The following is a 20,624-nucleotide window of genomic DNA, read 5'->3' as shown; positions in this document are numbered from 1 at the left end:
CCCTGACTGTGTCCCCATAACCTAGAATGTGGGCATACACTCTACCCTGACTGTGCTCCCCATAATTGGAGTGTGGGAACACACTCTACCCTGACTGTGCTCCCCATAACCTGGAGTGTGGATGCACACTGTAGCTGGAGAGGACAGCAAGCTGGTATCTCTCTACATTTTCACAGGGTAGAACATTCAGGAGGGCTCTAGAGATGTCTGTATTGGTCCTGTAGGGAAGGATTTCAAAATGATCTCTGACATGCTCCTGGCTCCCTTTTTTCTTATTCTTTCCCACTCAGGGGCCCCCTGGCCGGGCAGGGCTCCCTGGATCAGATGGAGCCCCTGGTCCTCCTGGCACATCTCTGATGCTCCCAGTGAGTTATCTTCTGGGCTTTGAAACAGGTTGGGGGAGGGGAGTGTTTGTATCACCAAGAACTAACCACGAAGGCCGTGGAGGAGAAGCTGGGCATGCTGGGGCATGCCTGAGTTCTCAGCACGTGGACGATGATGGTGGGGAGATGCTGGAGTTCACGGCATCCACTGATGCACTTGATCTTTGGGGGTGGGGAGATTACAGCCTCTTTAGACCTGGAACCTAACATGGGTCATCTAAAAGAGGGCAGAGAAACCTCCTATTTTGGGAGATGAAGAACCAGAGGAGAGTATTGGGTGGCTACGGTGTGGGAAGGAGGGTGGGAGGAAGGGAGACTCTAGAAACCTCTGAGCGCCTAGCCAGAGCCAGGGGCGCGGCCGAGACGTTGAAGGGCGTCTCTGGCTTGGAGGGCACTTGGATTTCCTGTGGGGAACGTGTATCTTCTGTGCCCCCCAGTTCCGGTTTGGCAGTAGTGGGGGTGACAAGGGCCCCGTGGTGGCCGCCCAGGAGGCCCAGGCCCAGGCCATTCTGCAGCAGGCACGGGTGAGCAGGGGCAGAGGGGTGCTGGTGGAGGGGGGGGGAAGGGAAGGTGCTGGGGGGCATAGGGAGGTGGGAGAGGAGGGTGGGGGGAGCCTGGGTTTGCTTAGGCTGAGGAGAGATGCAGAGCAATGGTCACGGGATGAGGATTGGATACAGGAAGGACAAATTTGGGGGTGTGCTGGGGCCCTCAAGATGGCCCCTCTCATCTCTGCTGACCCTCTCGCCCCCCTAGCTGGCACTCCGTGGACCCCCTGGCCCCATGGGATACACGGGCCGCCCTGGACCCTTGGTGAGTGGGTTGGATGTTAAAGCAGCATTTCTTTATCCGTGTGTGTGGTTGTAGATAGTTTGTCAGAGAACCAGGTCAAAAGGTGTTTTGCTTCTTTGGTGGGGTGATGCGGCCGGGGTTGGGGGGCCCTTTGAGGTCACTGTTGCTTATATCCTTCAATACGGCCATCTTCTCTCTCGCAGGGTCAGCCTGGGAGCCCTGGCTTGAAAGGAGAATCCGGAGACCTGGGTCCTCAGGTGACAGCCCCCACATCTGATTGGCAGGCAGCCCAATGTCCCTCTGGTCCATGCCCACTAACCATCCCTGTCTCTCCCCTTACTAGGGCCCCAGAGGACCTCAGGGCCTCACAGGCCCTCCTGGCAAGGCTGGGCGAAGGGTGAGTCCTCTAGGGATGGAAATGAGCTTGGAGGACAGAGGACCACGTCCCTACTTCTTCTGACATATGCTTTGTACCCCCAGGGCCGGGCCGGTGCCGACGGAGCCCGCGGGATGCCCGGAGAACCTGGTGTGAAGGTAGCGTGCTTATCCTCTGACACCTGTGGCTGCCTGGCCTGCCCGCCAGGCCTCGCCTCACCTCTCTTCTTCTTCCTCCTAGGGTGACCGAGGTTTTGACGGACTTCCAGGGCTACCCGGCGAGAAGGGACACAGGGTGGGTATGGTGGAGGCTGGGTGCAGTGATGGGGACAGATCTGTAGGGGGGAAGTAGGGACCTCAGAGTAAGAGGCTGGGGGGCTCAGCAGCGAAGGGATCTGTATGAGGGGACCCGAGACTCCTCTTCACTGTTCCCTCCTTTTCCAGGGTGATACCGGTGCTCAGGGTCTTCCTGGGCCTCCCGGCGAAGATGGAGAGCGTGTAAGTGCCGTGGTCAGGGCAGGGGCTACACTCAGAAGTCTAGAAGGCAAGATTGATTCATTTAATACGCCTTCCTTCTCCAGGGTGATGATGGAGACATTGGGCCCCGAGGGCTGCCTGGAGAGTCTGTGAGTGTCCTGGGGTGCCCTGGGGAAGCCACAAGGGACACATTCCCTGTCACTCACGCATGCTGTCCCTGTCAACTCTGAATGCAGGGACCCAGAGGACTTCTTGGCCCCAAAGGTCCACCTGGTATTCCGGGGCCGCCGGTAAGTGACACGCTGACTTCCAGCCCCGACCTTACCCCTGACCTCTCCAGTTCCCCGCCCTTCCTAACTGCGTTCCTCCTTCCCCCTTCCTCCTCTGCCCGTGAGCTTTTCCACTTCTGCACCCCACTTACTTCTGCTCCAGCTTCCCCCCACGAAGTCCCTGTGGACCGTGTAGTGCAGTGCACCAGGGTTCTGGCTGTAGCCCCAAAACAACAAAAATCCTCAAGGAAAACAGAACAGAAGCCCTCAAACCCACAGGCCCACGCCCTGCAGATCTGGACAGGCTATGCCAGCCTGGGTCTGAGATGAATGCGTGGTCTGATGGGGCGTCTGCCGTCCACCCTCTGGGATGACCAGGCCGGGCTTCTCAGAAACCGCAGAGCTCCTGGCCTGGCCCCAGCTTCCAGCCTGCTCACCCCATCTTGTGTTTCAGGGAATCCGAGGCATGGATGGCCCCCATGGCCCCAAAGGGAGTTTGGTGAGTGATGGGCATAGAGACCCCGCCCCTTTTCCCTGCAAGTCCCTTACCCTGTCCTGTTGGCTGCCATCTTGAACCCCTTCCTGTCTCCTGACCCTGTCCTCTTGGTTACCCTTGAGGCTTTCTATCCTCTCTCTTCTATCACTATCTTCTGACCCCTGCCTGACCCTTGCCTGACCCCTGCCTGGCCCTGGCCTGGCCCTCTCTGGCTGCTTGTTTCTAGGGACCTCAAGGAGAGCCAGGGCCCCCTGGACAGCAGGGCACTCCTGGAACCCAGGTGAGCGGTCCTGCCCTCTTCCCAACCTTAGTGACTGCCCTAGGCCTCACCACGGTCACACTCTGGATGGGGACAGGTCATCGGGCCCTTCTTGCTCTCGTGCTTAATGGGGATGTAGAGGATGGCACAGCCCTGTGGCTCACGTGACTTCTCTTTCTCCACATGCAGGGCCTCCCCGGACCCCAGGGTGCCATCGGTCCTCATGGAGAGAAGGTGGGTGACTGAACCTCAGGGCATCGGGTTCTGGGGATGGGCAAGGAGTGCTTCCCTCTCTCCGGGGACTTTGGCTGTGAAATCCTGATTCTTTAGTGACCACGATCTTCCTCATCCTCCTGCAGGGTCCTCGTGGGAAACCAGGGCTCCCTGGCATGCCTGGGTCAGACGGACTCCCGGTGAGTGCCCCTCACCTCTACTCTGCCCAGCATGTCACGGGCAAGCTCCCTCCGTGACTGTCTATCAGTGTGTACCTTTTGCTGTAAGGTCATGGCGGCTGCCTGTGGGACCGGCTTCTTTAGCACACAGTGCAATTTGGGGACTCTTGGGCTCAGCAGTTACATTCTCTGCCGCCTTCTTACAGGGTCACCCCGGGAAGGAAGGTCCCCCTGGAACCAAAGGGAACCAGGTGAGACCCTCCACACCTCTTTACCCTCTGAGGGTGTCTTCAGCTCGGGGAAGGGTCTCAGAGTCCTGGGGATTTCCCGTCACCCTTCACTTGGCTCTGACAGTGCTCTGTGTCTAAGTTCCACGACACCCCCAAACCCCGGTGTTGTTACTGCGTTCTCCGGCCCCCCCTGAGGCCCTCACAGCGACATCCTGAGGACCTGCCTGAGTCCCTCTCTGTCTTCTTCTAGGGGCCCTCTGGACCGCAGGGTCCTTTAGGATACCCTGGCCCTCGAGGTGTCAAGGTAACCGACTACCAGGGCCTGGGTGGGTGTGGGGCTCAGTACTCTAACTCGGCCGGTCACGTGACCTCTGCCCTCCTCTCATTCCAGGGTGTGGATGGAATTCGGGGCCTGAAGGGCCACAAGGGTGAAAAGGTAAGCCTTGTGCGCTTGACTTCCGAGTACCTGGGCTCCTCCTCCACCCGCCCCCCTCTCCCTCGGTGCCCACCCGCCCCCCTCCCTCGGTGCCCACCGCCCCCCCCTCCCTCGGTGCCCACCCGCCCCCTCTCCCTCGGTGCCCACCCGCCCCCCCTCCCTCGGTGCCACCCGCCCCCCTCCCTCGGTGCCCACCCGCCCCCTCTCCCTCGGTGCCCACCCGCCCCCCCCTCCCTCGGTGCCCACCCGCCCCCTCCCTCGGTGCCCACCGCCCCCTCTCCCTCAGTGCCCACCCGCCCCCCCTCCCTCAGTGCCCACCTGCCCTCCCATTTCTAAAACCCACCCCTTTACCCGTGTCCCCTGAACCCGCGCCAACTCCCCCACCCTCCTCCGTGGTGCCCTCTCACCTCCGTCTTCCTCAGGGCGAGGATGGCTTTCCTGGGTTCAAAGGTGACGTAGGCGTGAAAGGAGACAGGGTGAGTGGAAGCCCCTACCCGCCAAGTTCCCCACCCCCCACCCCACTGCTCCTCCACGTTGAGCCGCCCTGCTGTGCTCCATGTCCCGGGAGACTTCTCTCTCCATTGCTGTGTCCCGGTGAGATGGGGGCCACATAGTGGGCCACACCGGTCCCTCCAGCCTCTCTCTTCCTGTGGGAATTGCTGTCCTGCAGTATCGGACACCTGCCCACCCCACCCCGAGCCTTGCTGGAGCCTCTCTCTCCTTTGGGGGCCTAGACCCACCTCTGTCCCCCACGCTCACCTCCCCAATCTCCTCTCAGGGTGAGGTTGGAGTCCCTGGCTCCAGGGGAGAAGACGGCCCTGAAGGGCCGAAAGGACGCACTGGACCTACAGGGGACCCTGGACCCACTGGGCTCATGGGCGAGAAGGTGATGATGGGGAACAGTGGCTCGGCCCCTGGGGTAGCTGGACCTGGGGCGCCATCAGGAAGCCGGGGACTCGGTGGAAGATAGCTCTGAGTTAATCGTGCCTCTGTGCACGGCACCTGCTGTGTACCAGTGCCTTGAGACGGGGCATAAGAAGTCAAGGAGAGATCCTTGGCAGGACAGGCACAGGCCATGGGGGTGCGAGTTGGGGTAAGCATATGGAGAGGGGAGCCAAGGAGGAGGGGAGCTCTGAGGCCTTGTCCTGTCAGTCCTGCAGGTAGCCCCCCCACAATCCCGCTTCAGAGATGAAGCTTTTTGGCAGGTGTGGGGACATTAGGATGGTTGTGAACCCAGCAAAGAAGGGCAGAGCCAGGCTGTGAGCAACAGGGCCCTTGTCTCCCGCCACAGCTCTGCAGCCTCCTCAGGGAGGGGAGAGGCTGTGAGAGGTCTGGCTGGGTAGTACAGCAGTGGGTGCTGGGGCGGGTGGAACTGAAATCGGGGTGGCGATGGCTGGACCACAGACTGCGGGGATTCAGGAGAGCTGCAGATTTAGATTGAGGAGACAGAGATGGGGTTGGGGGAGTCTGCCAGGAACCCCGTGGGGCTTCTGTGGGGAGTGTTGCTGCTAGGTGTCTGTGGCTCCTGTCCCTCCTAATTGCATTCTGTCCTTCCACAGGGCAAGCTAGGTGTTCCCGGGCTGCCTGGCTACCCCGGACGCCAGGGTCCCAAGGTGATGCCATGCCCCCTTTCTGTCCTTCCTTATTGTCCCTTCCTTGACCTCTGACCCCAGGAAGCATAGACTGGCAGAGTGTGGGGTTCCCTGGAGTGGATTCAGCTGACTCCATCTTATAGATGAGAAGGAGAGGCCTACGGAGCAGTGGGGCCTTTCCAAGGCCGTCGGCTTGCTGGCAAGCCCCGGGGGGTGCCACTGCTGCCTCTGTGGCCTCTCCTCACCCTCTTTGGCCTTCCTGAAGCCCCTCTCCTCACCGGCTTCCTTCTCCACCCTCACAGGGGTCCCTGGGTTTTCCTGGTTTTCCTGGAGCCAGTGGAGAGAAGGGAGCTCGGGTAAGCTGGGGGAGGAGGGTGCAGGGTTGGAGCTGGAGGGTTGGAGAGGCCGCTGTGGGAGTCTTACCTTGGCTAATGTCTGCTTGACTTCGTTCCCACCAGGGCCTGTCCGGAAAAGCAGGACCTCGGGGAGAACGGGGCCCCACAGTGAGTGCGGTGCACAGACACAAGATCCGAGGGGTGGGCTGGGTGGGGTAGCTCAGTGGGTAAGGTGCCGCATGGGCGCGTTAAGACCCTGGGTTCCCTCCCCAGCTCTGCATCAGTTGAGCATGGCAACGCAGAATCAGGTAGAAGCAAGAAGATCCGATGTTCACAGCCACCCTCAGCGACATGGAAGGCGCCTCAAGACTCGAGGATATTTCTAACCTCCCCCCTTCTGTCTCCCTAGGGCCCGAGGGGTCAGCGGGGACCTCGGGGTGCCACTGGGAAGTCTGGAGCCAAGGTGGGTGGACTCTGCCAGGTTGCGGTGTCTCCTGATGCTGGGCCTTGAGCCCCGCCCCCTTACACTGCCTTCCCTTGGGGGGATGGCTAATAAATGTCCATCTCACTCCCCCACAGGGAACATCAGGTGGTGACGGTCCCCACGGGCCACCCGGAGAGAGGGTGAGTGTGGCTCTGTCCCCTGCGTCCCCGGGGAAGACACTTGAGCTACTTCGTCCTGAGTCTGAGCTTCACCCACCCATCCCTGTCTCTAGGGTCTTCCTGGCCCTCAAGGCCCCAATGGATTTCCTGGCCCCAAAGGCCCTCCGGTAAGTCGACCCCGGACTTGTGACCCACCTCACTACCTTCTCCCCCATCCCTCTTCCCTGTCCAGAGTTCACCTGACCCCAAACCTTTTCCAGGGCCCCGCAGGGAAGGACGGGCTGCCGGGACACCCAGGCCAGAGAGGAGAAGTGGTGAGTGATTCCAGGGGTGCAGGGCGGGGAGGGGCGTGGATCCCGCTGAGCCAGCTGCCCCGGGAGCCTGGCACTTCCTGTCCCAGGGTCACCCACCTTTGCCCATTCCTGCTCTGACTTCACTCTATCGTTTTCCTCTCAGGGATTCCAAGGGAAGACCGGGCCCCCAGGGCCCCCTGGAGTGGTGGGACCTCAGGTATGTTTCCTCCAGGAGAGAGCGTACCCCAGGGAGACGAAGGGGCCCTAGACTGGCACTTTGGGGTGCAGAGTGGGGTCTCAGGGTGACAGGGCTGAGCTTGGACTGTGCCTTTCCCAGGGAGCAGCTGGGGAAAGCGGTCCCATGGGTGAGAGAGGTCACCCTGGCCCCCCAGGACCTCCTGGAGAGCAAGGACTGCCTGGAACAGCTGGAAAGGAAGGGACCAAGGTCAGTGAGGGCTGGCCAGTGGGGAGGTGCTGGGGGGCTGGGAGGCTGCAAGAAAGGGGCCAGTGTGGCTCTGAGGGGCCAGGGATCTCTGTTCACATTGTGGCTTATCCCCCCCTCTTCATTTCAGGGTGATCCTGGTCCCCCTGGGGCCCCAGGGAAGGATGGTCCTGCTGGTCTGAGAGGCTTCCCAGGAGAGCGAGGCCTCCCAGGCACTGCTGTGAGTGTATCCCCAAAGCCAACAGCCTACAGGTTCCTCACCTCCTGGCCCCTTGCTGTTACTCCCTGTTTTCATCTCACTGACCCATACTTTCCAGCACGCCTTTTTGGGGTCCCATGCCTGTGAAGTTTTCCCTTCCCGTCTCACCTGTTGCCCTAACTCTGGTTCATAGGGTGGACCTGGCCTGAAGGGAAATGAGGGTCCAGCTGGCCCTCCAGGCCCCGCAGTGAGTCTGGGGCCCCTGGGAGGCAGCGGGCAGGAACCAGGAAAGGGGACGGGTGAGGGGGGAGCCGGGCAGGATGTGGCAGGAGCCACGGGCCTGGGCAGAGGGCCTTTGGGGTCAGCCAGGATGCATCTGACTCACTGTTGTTATGAGATCCGGGGTCAGGAGTCCTGGGGTCTCCTTCCTGGAGGATCTGACTCCATCTCTCTCTCTCTCAGGGCTCCCCTGGGGAGCGAGGTGCAGCAGGATCAGGAGGCCCCATTGGTCCCCCAGGGCGTCCAGGCCCACAAGGTCCCCCTGGAGCAGCAGGAGAGAAAGGCGTCCCGGTGAGCAGGGGCAGGAGGCTGAGCTGGGAACTGAGGGCCAATGGCTGCCAGGATGTTTTGTGGAGATGCGTGCCGGTGAGGCTGCGTCCAAGCCGTTACCTCTTCCCTTGTTTCCTACAGGGTGAGAAGGGCCCTATTGGTCCCACTGGCCGTGACGGGGTGCAGGGTCCTGTGGGGCTTCCTGGTCCAGCGGGACCCCCAGGTGTGGCTGGAGAGGATGGGGACAAGGTGAGGGAACCTACAGATATGTCCAGTCTTCTCTCCACCTGAGACTGCTGACCTCTGACCTCCATCTAATTTGCATATCTCCTCTCCTGCAGGGTGAGGTGGGGGACCCAGGACAGAAGGGTACCAAAGGGAACAAAGGCGAGCATGTAAGCATTCGTGACCTTGACTTTCGACCTCCTGGCTTTTGACCTCATCCCACCCTTGATATGCTCCCTTCCCCTCGACCTGTCCTGGCACCTCTGACTTCCTTTCTTCCCTAGGGCCCTCCTGGACCTCCTGGTCCCATCGGTCCTGTGGGGCAGCCCGGAGCTGCGGTGAGTGCCTCAGTTTCCCCTCCGTCCTTGTGCCCGGTACTCAGGTCTGTGAGTTTATGGATGGAGGACACATGACCCGTGGCCTATCATTCTGTCCTTGTCCCTGCTCCAGGGAGCTGATGGGGAGCCTGGAGCTCGGGGGCCCCAGGGACACTTTGGAGCCAAAGGCGACGAAGGGACAAGAGGATTCAATGGGCCCCCGGGACCCATTGGCCTCCAGGTGAGCTGGGATGGGGACAGGGCCTGAGAGCAAGGCTCTGGACGGGTCTGTGAGCGCTCTGCCAGTCACAGGATGAGACTGGGGAGGTGGGGACAGAGGACTGGGCCTGCTGTGGGGCTGAGTGATGATGGGCTGGGTGTCGATGGCCTGGTCACCTGGGTCTGTGCACAGGGCCTGCCAGGACCTTCTGGGGAGAAGGGAGAAACAGGAGACGTGGGGCCTATGGTAAGTGTGACCCTCACTGGCCCAAACCCGCCTGCCACCCCGCCTGTCCCCGGCCTGACACTCCACTGCGGCCTCACGGCTTGCATGTAGCCCCGCCACCTGCCCTCTGCCTGGACCTCTGCTCACACAGCCCTACCGTCCTGCTCATCCCTGGAGTTCCTTCTCTCCCTTCCTTCCCCATCCTGATGAATTCATACCCCACCCGCCCAGGGACCCCCTGGCCCTCCAGGACCTCGCGGCCCCGCCGGACCCAATGGTGCTGACGTGAGTCATCTTGTCCCTTGTCCCCTGTCCCTTCAGACCAATGTAGTTAGTCTTTTGCCTCCTTTTCCAAACCCTAGTCCCGCCCCAGGTACCAAGAGAAGCCCGGTGGCCCTGGGACCTCCGCCACCGCTTCCCTGCTGGGCTCAGCCAGGCCTCCGGCTCCCCTCATAACGGCTTCTCTTTCTCTTCCAGGGCCCACAAGGTCCCCCTGGAGGTGTTGGGAACCTGGGTCCCCCTGGAGACAAGGTAGCTGAAGAGGGGTGAATGGACCCCTCTTGTCAGGGGGGTGAGGGTTAGATTTCTGCCTATTTTTGACTGAGATGTGGGATTGTCAGGCTTTGGGGGGAACTTGATGCTCATCTCTTTGTAGGGGGAGCCGGGAGAGTCTGGGTCTCCAGGTGTCCAGGGTGAGCCGGGTGTCAAGGTGAGTGACAATCCCAAGGCCTTGCCCTCTGACCCCTTTGACCTTCAACTGTTCCCTCACCTTTTCTGCCTCTTGATCTGGGACCTCCGCAGCCCAGAAGTCTGCTCCCGGCTTCCTCTCTGGCCTGAAGGAGCCCGGCCACCATTTCCTTGATTCAGGGAGGAGGAGGGGCCAGGACACTCCCCATAGGCCTGACTCTGTCCCAGGGTCACCAAGTGACGGAGGGGAGGCAGAGGCTGTCTTTAGAGTAGACCTTGACCTTCCAGAGCACCTTGAGACCGTCTGCTCCCTCCACTCACCCTGCAGGGTCCACGTGGTGAACGTGGTGAGAAAGGAGAGGCTGGGCAGGCGGGAGAGGCTGGACCACCAGGGCCTAAAGGCCCTACAGGCGATGATGGCCCCAAGGGGAACCCTGTGAGTCTGGGGATGAAAGGAGGGGCTCTGGGAATGGGGGACCCTGGAATCCTGGTGTGGGTGGGCATCAGCACCCTGGAATGTGGGGAGCCCAAGCGTGGGGGTGATGCCTGGAGGGAGGCTGTGGAAATGCGGTCTCCTGCGGAGGAGTGCAGAGGGAAGTGAGAGATCTCCCACAGTGAGTCTGGGAGCATAAAGGAGTTTGAAGGGATGGGGCAGGGAGTAGGGGCGCAGGAAACCCTCCTGCAGGGGTGACATGTGTCCATGCTCTGTGTTGGCTCTGGGCGGCCTGAGGGAGCTGTGATGCTGATCTTGTTCTCCCTCTGGATTAGGGTCCTGTTGGCTTTCCTGGGGACCCTGGGCCCCCTGGAGAAGCTGGCCCACGGGTAAGTCTTATAGAGGAAGGGGAGGGGTCAGGATGGTGGGGTTTTGTGGGTTTGCCTCTCTTAGCAGGTGGGCCTGGGTCTCGAGGAGCTAGGGTTCGGCAGGGTGAGTGGCAGATGGCAGGAGTGGATGCCAGCCGGGTTGGGGACCCTCTTCTGACTTTGTTTCACCCCTTCAGGGCCAGGATGGTGCCAAGGGTGACCGGGGAGAGGATGGCGAGCCAGGACAGCCTGTGAGTGACCAGTGCCCCTCCCTTCCCACTGAGCCCAAGGCTTTGGTCTGTACCTGTTCCCAGAGGCCTCTTGGCTGGAGCCTGCTCACCCTTCATATCCTCCCTCCTTAGGGATCCCCTGGTCCCACCGGGGAGAATGGGCCCCCTGGACCCCTTGGGAAGCGGGTAAGTGATGTGGATTCAGCTGTCTGTCCTGGAGTGGGGTGGATGGAGGTGAGGTGATGTCAAGTGATGGGCAGGGAGATGCCGTTATCTGGTTGTCTTTGGTTCATGTGTGGCACACGCAGCTGGCCATCTTCAGGGTGTTTGATACATGGGGTGTTTTGGGCCCTGGGTTTTTGTCTGTGTTACTTACAGACCTATCAAAATGGACACAGGATGAGGCTTCTCCAGAAGCCTCTTAGTTTGCTGGAGCAGGAGGTGGGATGAGGGAAAGTGGCCAGTGGCTCTTCACCACATGCACAGAGCTTCTCTGTTTTAACAGTGGGCGTGGTTGCTCCTGTCTTCAATATTTGTGAATGGTCCTTTCTGTGTGTGCATGTGTGTGTGTGTGTGTGTGTGTGTATGTGTGTGTTGTTGTGTGTTGTGTGGTGTATGTGTATGTATGTATATGTACGTGTGTGCATATATGTGTGTGTGTGGTGTGTGTATGTGTGTATGCATGTGTATATGAATATGTGTGTGTGGTGTGTGTATGTGTGTATGCATGTATATGTGTATGTGTATGCATGTGTATGTGCATATGTGTGTGTGCATGTGTGTGTGTGTGTGTGTGTGTGTGTGTGTGTGTGTGTGTGTGTAAGATGACAGGAGGGAGCTGAGTTGAGCCTGGTCTCTGCTATCATTTCCTCCCCGCCGTCTTCTTCAGGGACCTGCTGGCACCCCTGGTCCAGAGGGACGACAAGGAGAGAAGGGAGCCAAGGTGAGAGAGGCCGCCCTGGGCGCTGGGCCTTACCCTGCCTTCTCCTTCCTGGCGTTCTGTCTACCTCCTCCCTGTTGGACCCCCCCCCCCACTTGTCCCTCCCCCAGGGCGCCTGAGGCTTGGCTTTCCTCCCTGCCTCACCCTTTCCACCCTAGACCTCCTTCGTCCCCTCCTCTGCCTCTGAGGACAAGCTCTCTCTGTGTGTTTCAGGGGGACCCTGGTGCTGTCGGGGCCCCAGGAAAGACAGGCCCTGTAGGTCCTGCAGGCCCGGCGGGAAAGCCTGGCCCTGATGGTCTGCGGGGTCTCCCAGGCTCAGTGGTGAGTTGCAGTGTGAAGGATTTGGGAGGCCATGGGTGGTGTGTAATGTGGGGACAATCCTCCTGACCCCGGGGTGTTCTCTCTAATCTCTAGGGTCAACAAGGTCGTCCTGGAGCCACAGGCCAGGCTGGACCCCCAGGTCCTGTGGTAAGTGACTGGGATATATGGGTGGCTCTGGAGTGGCCAGAGCCAGGGAGGAAGTGGAAGGTGAACTGGTCCCAGCTCTGAGGAGAGTGACTTCTTGTCTCCCCACAGGGACCCCCGGGGCTTCCTGGCCTCCGGGGTGATGCTGGAGCCAAGGGAGAGAAGGTGAGTGACAGGTGCTGGATCGTGTGTCTCAGCCCCAGATCCCACGAGGATGGCCTGTGCCCACTGCTCTGCTCCCGGCCTCCCGTACCCAGCTCTCAGGGTCTTATTCATGGGATCATTCCCAGCTGAAGCTTTCTCCAGATCCCACATCCGTCTCCCTGTCTTTTTGTCTTTCTCCATCTGTGTTTGTTCTTTTAGCATCCCGATGACCACCTTTCCCCTTATCCAGGGCCACCCCGGTCTCATCGGACTGATTGGGCCAACTGGAGAGCAAGGAGAGAAGGGTGACCGGGGCCTTCCTGGCCCTCAGGGCTCCCCTGGACAGAAGGGAGAGACGGTGGGTACAGGAGGTCTGGGGGTAGGGTGGACTTAATGCTGGATGCGGGGATGGGAACTGGGCTGTGGGGTGGAGGGACTGAGGGACCCAGTCTGTCCCCATGCTGTTGTTCTAGGGTATCCCAGGAGCATCTGGCCCCATCGGTCCTGGAGGGCCTCCTGGCCTGCCCGTAAGTGCCTCATCCACCCCTCCTGTTAATCCCTTCACCCCACTGCAGACCTCCCAGGACGGTCCTCAGCGCCGCCCAGCTCTCTCTTCTGCATGTCTTCAGGTCCCTCCCATAGAGACCCAGGGTCCCGGGGACTTGTGACTTTGTCTTTCCATTCCTGTGCCCTTTCCTGTGCTGACCCCTTCTGTTCATTCACAGGGACCCGCTGGCCCCAAAGGAGCCAAAGGAGCCACAGTGAGTGACCTGTGACCTGTTAGCCTCGACTTTGCCCTCCCTGAGCTGGACCCAACCCTGACTCTCCAGGGCAAATGCACACAATCCCCCTTCTCAGTGGGGAACCCTTCATTTTTGCCAAGAGACCAACTTGACCCTTTTGTGACCTTGACTCTATGCTCAATCTCTTGACCCCTCCTTGACCTCATTAATTCCTTTGTTAGGGCCCGGCCGGACCCAAGGGAGAGAAGGGCGTGCAGGGCCCTCCAGGACACCCGGTGAGTGAGGAGAGAGGAGGCCACACCCGCTGCTCTGGCTGGGCAGCACCCTGTTGTACCCGTGACGTCACTGCACCCCCTCTGTCTCCACCCAGGGCCCCCCGGGCGAGGTGATCCAGCCACTGCCCATCCAGATGCCCAAGAAGACCCGCCGCTCTGTGGACGGCAGCCAACTGATGCAGGACGATGAGGCTGAGCCCACTGGTGGGGCCCCGGGCATGCCTGCCGGGCTGGAGGAGATCTTTGGCTCACTGGACTCTCTGCGGGAGGAGATCGAGCAGATGAGGAAGCCGACAGGGACCCAGGACAGCCCTGCTCGCACCTGCCAGGACTTGAAGCTGTGCCACCCCGAGCTCCCTGATGGTTAGCGCCAGCCTCAGGCCGGGGCGCTGCAGAGTGACTGCTGGGAGGGGGGATCTGAGGGAAGGTGCTGGAGTGGGGTGAAGATGGGGTGGTTTGTAACAGGCACTGGTTACAGGTTTGTAACACAGGTTTGTAACACTTACAGGTTTGTAACAGTTAGTTACAGGTTTGTAACAGGCACTGGTTACAGGTTTGTAACAGTTACAGGTTTGTAACAGTTACAGGTTTGTAACAGTTAGTTACAGGTTTGTAACAGTTAGTTACAGGTTTGTAACAGGGACAGGTTTGTAACAGGGACTGGTTACAGGTTTGTAACAGTTACAGGTTTGTAACAGTTACAGGTTTGTAACAAGCACTGGTTACAGGTTTGTAACAGTTACAGGTTTGTAACTGTAGCAAATTTGAAACATCCAGCTGGGTGAAAAGTTCTTCAGGGTCTCAGCAGCTGACGCCGCTCCATCTGTGAGCAGCAGCGTCCACAAGAGCAGACATACATGCACGTGTGTGAGCACGCACCTGAGTTCATACAGATAGCTATACATCGCCACTACACATCACACTCCTGCAGGGGAGCCCAGAGCCCATCTCTGGAGATGCAGGCGCCAACCAGAGACTGGGGTGGGCTGCAAGGTGACAGGGCAAACTGAGGCAGGGCTGGAGATGTGCCAGGGCTGTGAGTGGGAAAGCACTGGGAGACTGGGCTGTGGCTCTGGCTGGGGGCCTTGGGGCAGAGGGAGGGGAGGAAGCATGTGGATGGAGGGGTATCGTGGCTCATGGGACCTGTGACCCTGACCTCCATGTTCCTCACCTGACAGGAGAGTACTGGGTTGACCCCAACCAGGGCTGTGCTCGGGATGCCTTCCGGGTGTTCTGCAACTTTACAGCAGGAGGGGAGACTTGTGTTACACCTAGGGATGACGTCACACAGGTACGAGCTGCTTGGCCCTCAGCCTGCCTGCCCTTGCCCATCCTGACCCTTCTCTCCTTTTTGTGGGACCTTTGATGGTTTCTTTGTCTCTTTCCTCGAATCCCAAGACTGAAGTTTGTTGTCCCTTACCCCGTCTGTGGCTGCTCCCAGGAGCCTGCAATGTCTCCCCTGACCCTTACCCTGTCTATGGCTGCTCCCTGGACCCTGACTCTTCTTTCTCCCCAGTTCTCCTATGTGGACTCTGAGGGCTCCCCGGTGGGCGTGGTCCAGCTCACCTTCCTGCGTCTGCTCAGCGTCTCTGCCCACCAGGACGTCTCCTACCCTTGCTCTGTAGTACCCCAGGATGGCCCCCTGAGACTCCGGGGGGCCAATGAGGATGAATTGAGCCCCGAGACCAGCCCCTACGTCAAGGAGTTCAGAGACGGCTGTCAGGTGGGAGTCAGGAGTGACGGGTGGGTGGCAGGTCCCAGATCTGGGCTACGGGAAGGAGATGAGGAGATGCTTTCGGCCGGGCGCCTAGGAACAGCAGGGAGGAGTCCAGTTTCCAGGTGTCAGGTGTGCCTGAGGGGAGGGAGCTTAAAAGGCTAACGAACGAGGAGGGAGGGAAAACGGGAGTCAAACTTGTGTGAGCCCTCCAGGTGGCGCCCTGCGCACACACACCAGCCCTGCATGGAGTTACACAAGCCCATGCAGTTGTGGACATTCCGGATGATGCCCAGCAGAGGCACACGGAGGGTCCAAACATTTGTACCGACACACCTAGTCCACACATCCAGAGTCGTCTGGATGTGGTCAGGAGTCTCAGAGGAGAGGCAAGCCTGGGGTTGGGGGCCATTGAGGGGTGCTTCCCCATGCTCACAGCTCTCTTTCCCTGACTCTCTGTCAAGACCCAGCAAGGCCGGACGGTGTTGGAGGTGCGCACACCTGTGTTGGAGCAGCTGCCCGTGCTGGACGCCTCCTTCTCAGACCTGGGGGCCCCCACGAGGCGGGGAGGAGTACTTCTGGGTCCTGTCTGCTTCCTGGGCTAGCCCTCTCCGACCCTGTCAACCAAAAGCCGGCCCAAGTCGCACAGCACGGACTTCATGCCACCTCCCATGAGACCCCTCATCATCTAGGGGGCCTGGGGCCAGGGCACCTCGAGCCTCAGTCAGGGGCAGCAGCCGGGGGCGGGGTGAACCAGGGGGTGCTGGGACAGCCCTGGGAAGGTGGCACCTGGGCCTCCAGCTCTCCCACTTGTGACCCATTAGAGAGCTGAGACCTTTATTTAAAACACTTGCGTGTCACCCCAAATAAGTGGAAGAGAAAGGACACTGTGTATTTTGTATTTAAAAAAGTAATTATATTAATTATTTAAAGAGTGAAAAAAAAAAGTAACAAAGAAGAAAAAGAGAGAAATGCCAAAAAACCCCAGCAGATATTGGGGACAGGTGCTACAGGGGTGGGCCAGCACCCCACCCTCCCCTCAGGGTTTTCCACGGTGCCTGTGGGTGTGGCTTTCTGGGAAGAACACCCCTTCCTCGCATCCCACCTGGGGTCCTAAGAATGCTGGAACACACACACTCCCCTGCCTCAGGGCTCCAGCTCTCTCTCCCCGGGGTGGAATCTCTGTGACCCAACTGTCCCTGTCAGGAATGGCCTGCCACTTAAGACCAGGCCACTTCTCCAGGGGACACCAGACCAGGGAGGGCTGCGCAAGGCCTGCCCTGGGCAGGTTATTGAGATACTGAAGTTCTTCCAGTGGCTGAAGTCTTACTGTCCTGGCCACACAGTTCCTCCCCTGGGCACCTCCTCACCTCCCTGATCCGAAGAGAGCTAATGTCCAGCCTATGGCCAGAAGGGATCCCAGGAGCCCTCTTGCCCTCTGCCCAAGTCCCTCCTGACTGATGGTTAAATAATGTGATTGTCTCCTCCTGGATGTGTGTTGTTATTTCAGTCTCCTCCAGGCTCCATACAGCACTCCTGTCCCCCTAAAAGGTGGGGTTCATCCTACACACAGGAGTTCCCCAGCAGGTCCCAGGGCTTACACAGCCTGGGTGGCAAGAACAGACTCCCAAACGGATGCCCCCTGTGACGTGTACATAGGGCTCCAATCCAGTACAGGGCTGCTGCTGTTGATGTAAGCTTTGCCTCCTCTGTCTGCCCTCAAATCCAGCTGCCTCGGGTCTGCAAGGTTAGAAGGAACTCGGGAGGTTCAGCCTAAAGTCTGTGCAAATGGGTAACGAAGCCCACTTCCAAGATGTCGATTTCTGCACCTTTTCCAAGACATGCTGTACCCCAGGCTTGCGATATTCTGTTGTCAAAAGCCAGAACTGAAGTCAAGCCTCCTACATGTGCATGTTTTCACATACACACATACATGTAAGCATCTTTAGTTGATGGTATATTGTGTATACAGTTTCTCTGCCTGGAGACTGCTGACCTTCCTTCCTTCCCAAGATGCCCTTCTCTGGGCTTGTTCAGTAGTAGCTCAGGTCTGCTCTGGTTAGGAATCCTTGGGTGCTGGGCACCCTAGGGGGCCTCCTGCTTTCCTGGGGCTTCCATCCTCACACAGCATTGCTTGCTCTTGTCTGTCAGTTGGAGGTTGAGAGTTACTCTAGGGCCTTACCCACTGGGTGCCCCTCCTTTCTGAGGGAGGGAGACCGCATGTGTGTTCCTCTAGTCTGTCTATAGCCCATGGATGGCGTGGCTGGATGTCCTTCATTTACATCCAACACTTGCCTTATCCGCACCCTCACCGCCAGCACTTCCCTGTGGTGAGTCCCGGTGTGCACTATCTAGACAGTTCCTGCTGAAGGACAAAACCATGGGACTTTGGACCCCACTCACTTTTGATCCTAGGAACTCCCCACCCCTGTGCAGGTGCAGACTCAGCAAAGTAAAGACTTCACTGCAGGTGTAGACTCAGCATAGGTGGAGAATTTAGTACAGGTGGACACCCCAGTGCAGGTGGAGACCCCAGTGCAGGTGGACACCCCAGTGCAGGTGGAGACCCCAGTGCAGGTGGACACCCCAGTGCAGGTGGAGACCCCAGTGCAGGTGGAGACCCCAGTGCAGGTGGAGACCCCAGTGCAGGTGGAGACCCCAGTGCAGGTGGAGACCCCAGTGCAGGTGGACACCCCAGTGCAGGTGGAGACCCCAGTGCAGATGGAGACAGTGCAGGTGGAGACCCCAGTGCAGGTGGACACCCCAGTGCAGGTGGACACCCCAGTGCAGGTGGAGACCCCAGTGCAGGTGGACACCCCAGTGCAGGTGGAGACCCCAGTGCAGGTGGACACCCCGGTGCAGGTGGAGACCTCGGTGCAGGTGGAGATCTCAGTGCAGGTGGAGATCTCAGTGCAGGTGGAGACCCCAGTGCAAGTGGACACCCCAGTGCAGGTGGAGACCCCAGTAAAGGTGGAGACCCCAGTAAAGGTGGAGACCCCAGTGCAGGTGGAGACCCCAGTGCAGGTGGACACCCCAGTGCAGGTGGAGACCCCAGTGCAGGTGGAGACCTCAGGGCAGGTGGAGATCCCTCCTGCATCTGGGTGCCCCATTCTGCCTTTTCTCTGTCTCTGCTGTCTTCTACTTAAGATGTCTTCACCATTGCAAGGCAGTCAGAATAACCCAGTCCTGGCTGGGCATGCTGGCACATGCCTTTAAAATCTGAGCATTGGGAGGCAGAGACACATAGATCTGAGTTCAAAGCCAGCTTGGTCTGCACGAGTTCCATGCCAGCCAGACCTATACATAGACACCCTCTCTCTCTCTCTCTCTTCTCTCTCTCTCTCTCTCTCTCTCTCTCTCTCTCTCTCTCTCTCTCTCTCTTGGTTTTTCGAGACAGGGTTTCTCTGTGTAGCTTTGTGCCTGGAACTCACTTGGTAGCCCAGGCTGGCCTCAAACTCACAGAGATCCACCTGCCTCTGCCTCCCAAGTGCTGCTGGGATTAAAGGCGTGCGCCACCACCGCCCGGCACACCCTGTCTCAAAAACAAACAACAACCCAGAATAATGCAGTCCCAACAGTATCACTAAATCTTTTCTCCTTCTTTGTTCATCAATTTATTCCCTATTCTTCAGACCTGAAGTATGTCTGTGTCCGTGTGTGTGTGTGTCCGTGTGTGTGTGTGTGTGTGTGTGTGTGTGTGTGTGTGTGTGTGTGTGTGTGTTGGCATCATCTCATCTACCTAGTGTCACAGAGGATGGGATGGGATTTGGGCATCCTGTGTGCCTTCCCATGTCTATAGTCAAGTCCTGAGAGAGACCTCCCCCCCCTCCCTGGCCTCAGAGACACTCACCCTCCCCACCTACACTCATTCCCAGCAGGGTTGGGCCGGAGCTGAGGTTTGGCCAGGGCTCTCTCTGCAGCTGGGACTAAACCGCAGAGGTCACTCCTAGAGCACAAAGGGGAGTGTCCCCAAAGGTCACTTTTGCTTTGAGCTCAGACAGCTTTTCTCCATGGAAACAATGCCACACAGTTACTCAAATAACTTTTACATTTGGAGATTAGGTCCTCAGGCCAACCCACAGCAGGCTATTAAATTACTGTGCCAACCAACCCGATCTAAGAGTCATGAACAGCTCTGCCCAGAGGCAGCTGAATGGAGGGTTCACAGCCTCTCCGGGCAGTGGCTTCACCCTCCTCTCTAGGAACCTGGAGCCTGGCTCCCGGCAGGTGGGAGGAGTTGAGGGCAGAGACTCTGAGGTGGTATTCTGGGCTGGGGCTGGGGAGTGTGGGTGCCCTGGCATGTGGGCGTGTGGGTGCTGGCAGAGGCTCTGATGGCTTGGGGCAGTGTGTGTGTGTGTGAGGAGGATGAAAGAGAATCAGAAAGAAAGTAATCAAAGGCTTTGGGGCTCCACAGAGGGTCTCCCTGGGACAGACCACACCAGTTCCTATAGGAGGTGACGGTTCTAGAAAAAATTCAGTCTCCAAGTTTAACTGAAACCTCAAGTTAGAGGGAGACATCGGTGTCACCAGAACAGGCAAGAATGGGACAGAACTGTGGAGAGGATGGTGACACAGCCCACCGTCCTGCTGGTGCCTGAGAAGAGGAGGAGGAATGAGGGGAGGAGGGAAATTGCCAACAGGCAGTCCCCCGGCCTCACACACTCACAGCTGCTTCTTGGCTTTGGGCTTCCCTGACTTACGGGTTAAAACAATCTTATAAGCCGGGAGTGGCAGTATATGTCTGCAAATCCAGAACCTGAGGAGGCTGAGGCAGGAGGATTGCTTAGTTCGAGGTTAGCCTGAGCTACATAGTGAGTTAGAGACCAGTCTGGCTATACTGTAAGGCCTTACCACAAACAAACAACATGAAACAACAAAAGCCACGAAGAATACACTTGGACCACTGCCCCTGGACCCCTGCACATCCTAGAAGGCCGTGGCCTTCTCTGCTCTCTGCCTTGGCTGGGTGACCGCCCAGGTTCTGATGGACCAGGCTAGGTGGGAATGGAGAGGATGGAAGGGGAGGAGGGACAAGGCTCTGCCTGCCTCCCAAGGAAGTTTCTATGTGGCAGGTAGAGACCCAGGTTTGAGGGTGTGGCCCCTGTTCCTGTGAGCCTGGTAGAGCAGGACTGTGAAAGTCACATGCCACCTTCCTCCTGGAGGGCTTCTGAGAGCCTCCAGATTGTTGAGGAAGGTGACACCACCAAGCCTTGGATGCTCACGACTGCCCTGTTGGTACTGAATGGCAGTTTAGTGGGAAGTGGCATTGTGGGCTGTTTCTCCGACTTGTAAGGAAATGTTAAAACTCAAGCCCATCTAAAGGAAAGGGAACATTCCATCCCACGGGGAAACTCCTTTAAACTCAGGAAGTGAACAACTCAAAAGCTCCAGGAAGCCCCTGAAACTGACCAGACTTACTAGGTCCTCCCCTTCAGTGCATATGAGCAGAAAGGACAGCTTGGAGACACTCAGGCCTGCTGAGCTGCTGGAAGAGGCTCCCCAACACATCAGGCTGCTTG

At 58.8% G+C, this 20,624-nt stretch overlaps 1 protein-coding gene across 9 annotated transcripts in view; it reads left to right on the top strand.

Annotated features, from left to right (window-relative positions):
* The window catches only part of Col11a2 (collagen type XI alpha 2 chain), a 29,614-nt gene extending 13,019 nt beyond the window's left edge, over positions 1-16,595 (top strand). For all 9 annotated transcript variants that reach the window (XM_037200193.1, XM_037200198.1, XM_037200195.1 and 6 more), the window contains 55 exons: positions 291-365; positions 821-907; positions 1,137-1,193; positions 1,376-1,429; positions 1,516-1,569; positions 1,653-1,706; positions 1,789-1,842; positions 1,992-2,045; positions 2,129-2,173; positions 2,261-2,314; positions 2,748-2,792; positions 3,016-3,069; positions 3,238-3,282; positions 3,408-3,461; positions 3,647-3,691; positions 3,921-3,974; positions 4,062-4,106; positions 4,529-4,582; positions 4,885-4,992; positions 5,666-5,719; positions 6,001-6,054; positions 6,157-6,201; positions 6,443-6,496; positions 6,613-6,657; positions 6,750-6,803; positions 6,897-6,950; positions 7,093-7,146; positions 7,267-7,374; positions 7,502-7,591; positions 7,764-7,817; positions 8,033-8,140; positions 8,261-8,368; positions 8,461-8,514; positions 8,629-8,682; positions 8,795-8,902; positions 9,074-9,127; positions 9,338-9,391; positions 9,584-9,637; positions 9,762-9,815; positions 10,122-10,229; positions 10,562-10,615; positions 10,792-10,845; positions 10,957-11,010; positions 11,714-11,767; positions 11,978-12,085; positions 12,179-12,232; positions 12,341-12,394; positions 12,624-12,731; positions 12,847-12,900; positions 13,099-13,134; positions 13,338-13,391; positions 13,487-13,754; positions 14,570-14,682; positions 14,908-15,114; positions 15,570-16,595. In XM_037200193.1, coding sequence (XP_037056088.1) covers positions 291-365; positions 821-907; positions 1,137-1,193; positions 1,376-1,429; positions 1,516-1,569; positions 1,653-1,706; positions 1,789-1,842; positions 1,992-2,045; positions 2,129-2,173; positions 2,261-2,314; positions 2,748-2,792; positions 3,016-3,069; positions 3,238-3,282; positions 3,408-3,461; positions 3,647-3,691; positions 3,921-3,974; positions 4,062-4,106; positions 4,529-4,582; positions 4,885-4,992; positions 5,666-5,719; positions 6,001-6,054; positions 6,157-6,201; positions 6,443-6,496; positions 6,613-6,657; positions 6,750-6,803; positions 6,897-6,950; positions 7,093-7,146; positions 7,267-7,374; positions 7,502-7,591; positions 7,764-7,817; positions 8,033-8,140; positions 8,261-8,368; positions 8,461-8,514; positions 8,629-8,682; positions 8,795-8,902; positions 9,074-9,127; positions 9,338-9,391; positions 9,584-9,637; positions 9,762-9,815; positions 10,122-10,229; positions 10,562-10,615; positions 10,792-10,845; positions 10,957-11,010; positions 11,714-11,767; positions 11,978-12,085; positions 12,179-12,232; positions 12,341-12,394; positions 12,624-12,731; positions 12,847-12,900; positions 13,099-13,134; positions 13,338-13,391; positions 13,487-13,754; positions 14,570-14,682; positions 14,908-15,114; positions 15,570-15,710 — 3,927 coding nt within the window. In that variant the 3' untranslated portion in view covers positions 15,711-16,595. The remainder of the gene's footprint in view (positions 1-290; positions 366-820; positions 908-1,136; positions 1,194-1,375; positions 1,430-1,515; positions 1,570-1,652; positions 1,707-1,788; positions 1,843-1,991; positions 2,046-2,128; positions 2,174-2,260; positions 2,315-2,747; positions 2,793-3,015; positions 3,070-3,237; positions 3,283-3,407; positions 3,462-3,646; positions 3,692-3,920; positions 3,975-4,061; positions 4,107-4,528; positions 4,583-4,884; positions 4,993-5,665; positions 5,720-6,000; positions 6,055-6,156; positions 6,202-6,442; positions 6,497-6,612; positions 6,658-6,749; positions 6,804-6,896; positions 6,951-7,092; positions 7,147-7,266; positions 7,375-7,501; positions 7,592-7,763; positions 7,818-8,032; positions 8,141-8,260; positions 8,369-8,460; positions 8,515-8,628; positions 8,683-8,794; positions 8,903-9,073; positions 9,128-9,337; positions 9,392-9,583; positions 9,638-9,761; positions 9,816-10,121; positions 10,230-10,561; positions 10,616-10,791; positions 10,846-10,956; positions 11,011-11,713; positions 11,768-11,977; positions 12,086-12,178; positions 12,233-12,340; positions 12,395-12,623; positions 12,732-12,846; positions 12,901-13,098; positions 13,135-13,337; positions 13,392-13,486; positions 13,755-14,569; positions 14,683-14,907; positions 15,115-15,569) is intronic.
* The last annotated feature ends 4,029 nt before the right edge of the window (positions 16,596-20,624 follow it).

The sequence above is a fragment of the Peromyscus leucopus genome, chromosome 16_21, assembly GCF_004664715.2.
Source record: "Peromyscus leucopus breed LL Stock chromosome 16_21, UCI_PerLeu_2.1, whole genome shotgun sequence".
Lineage (NCBI taxonomy): Eukaryota > Metazoa > Chordata > Mammalia > Rodentia > Cricetidae > Peromyscus > Peromyscus leucopus.
This window is presented reverse-complemented; position numbering and strand designations above follow the sequence as displayed.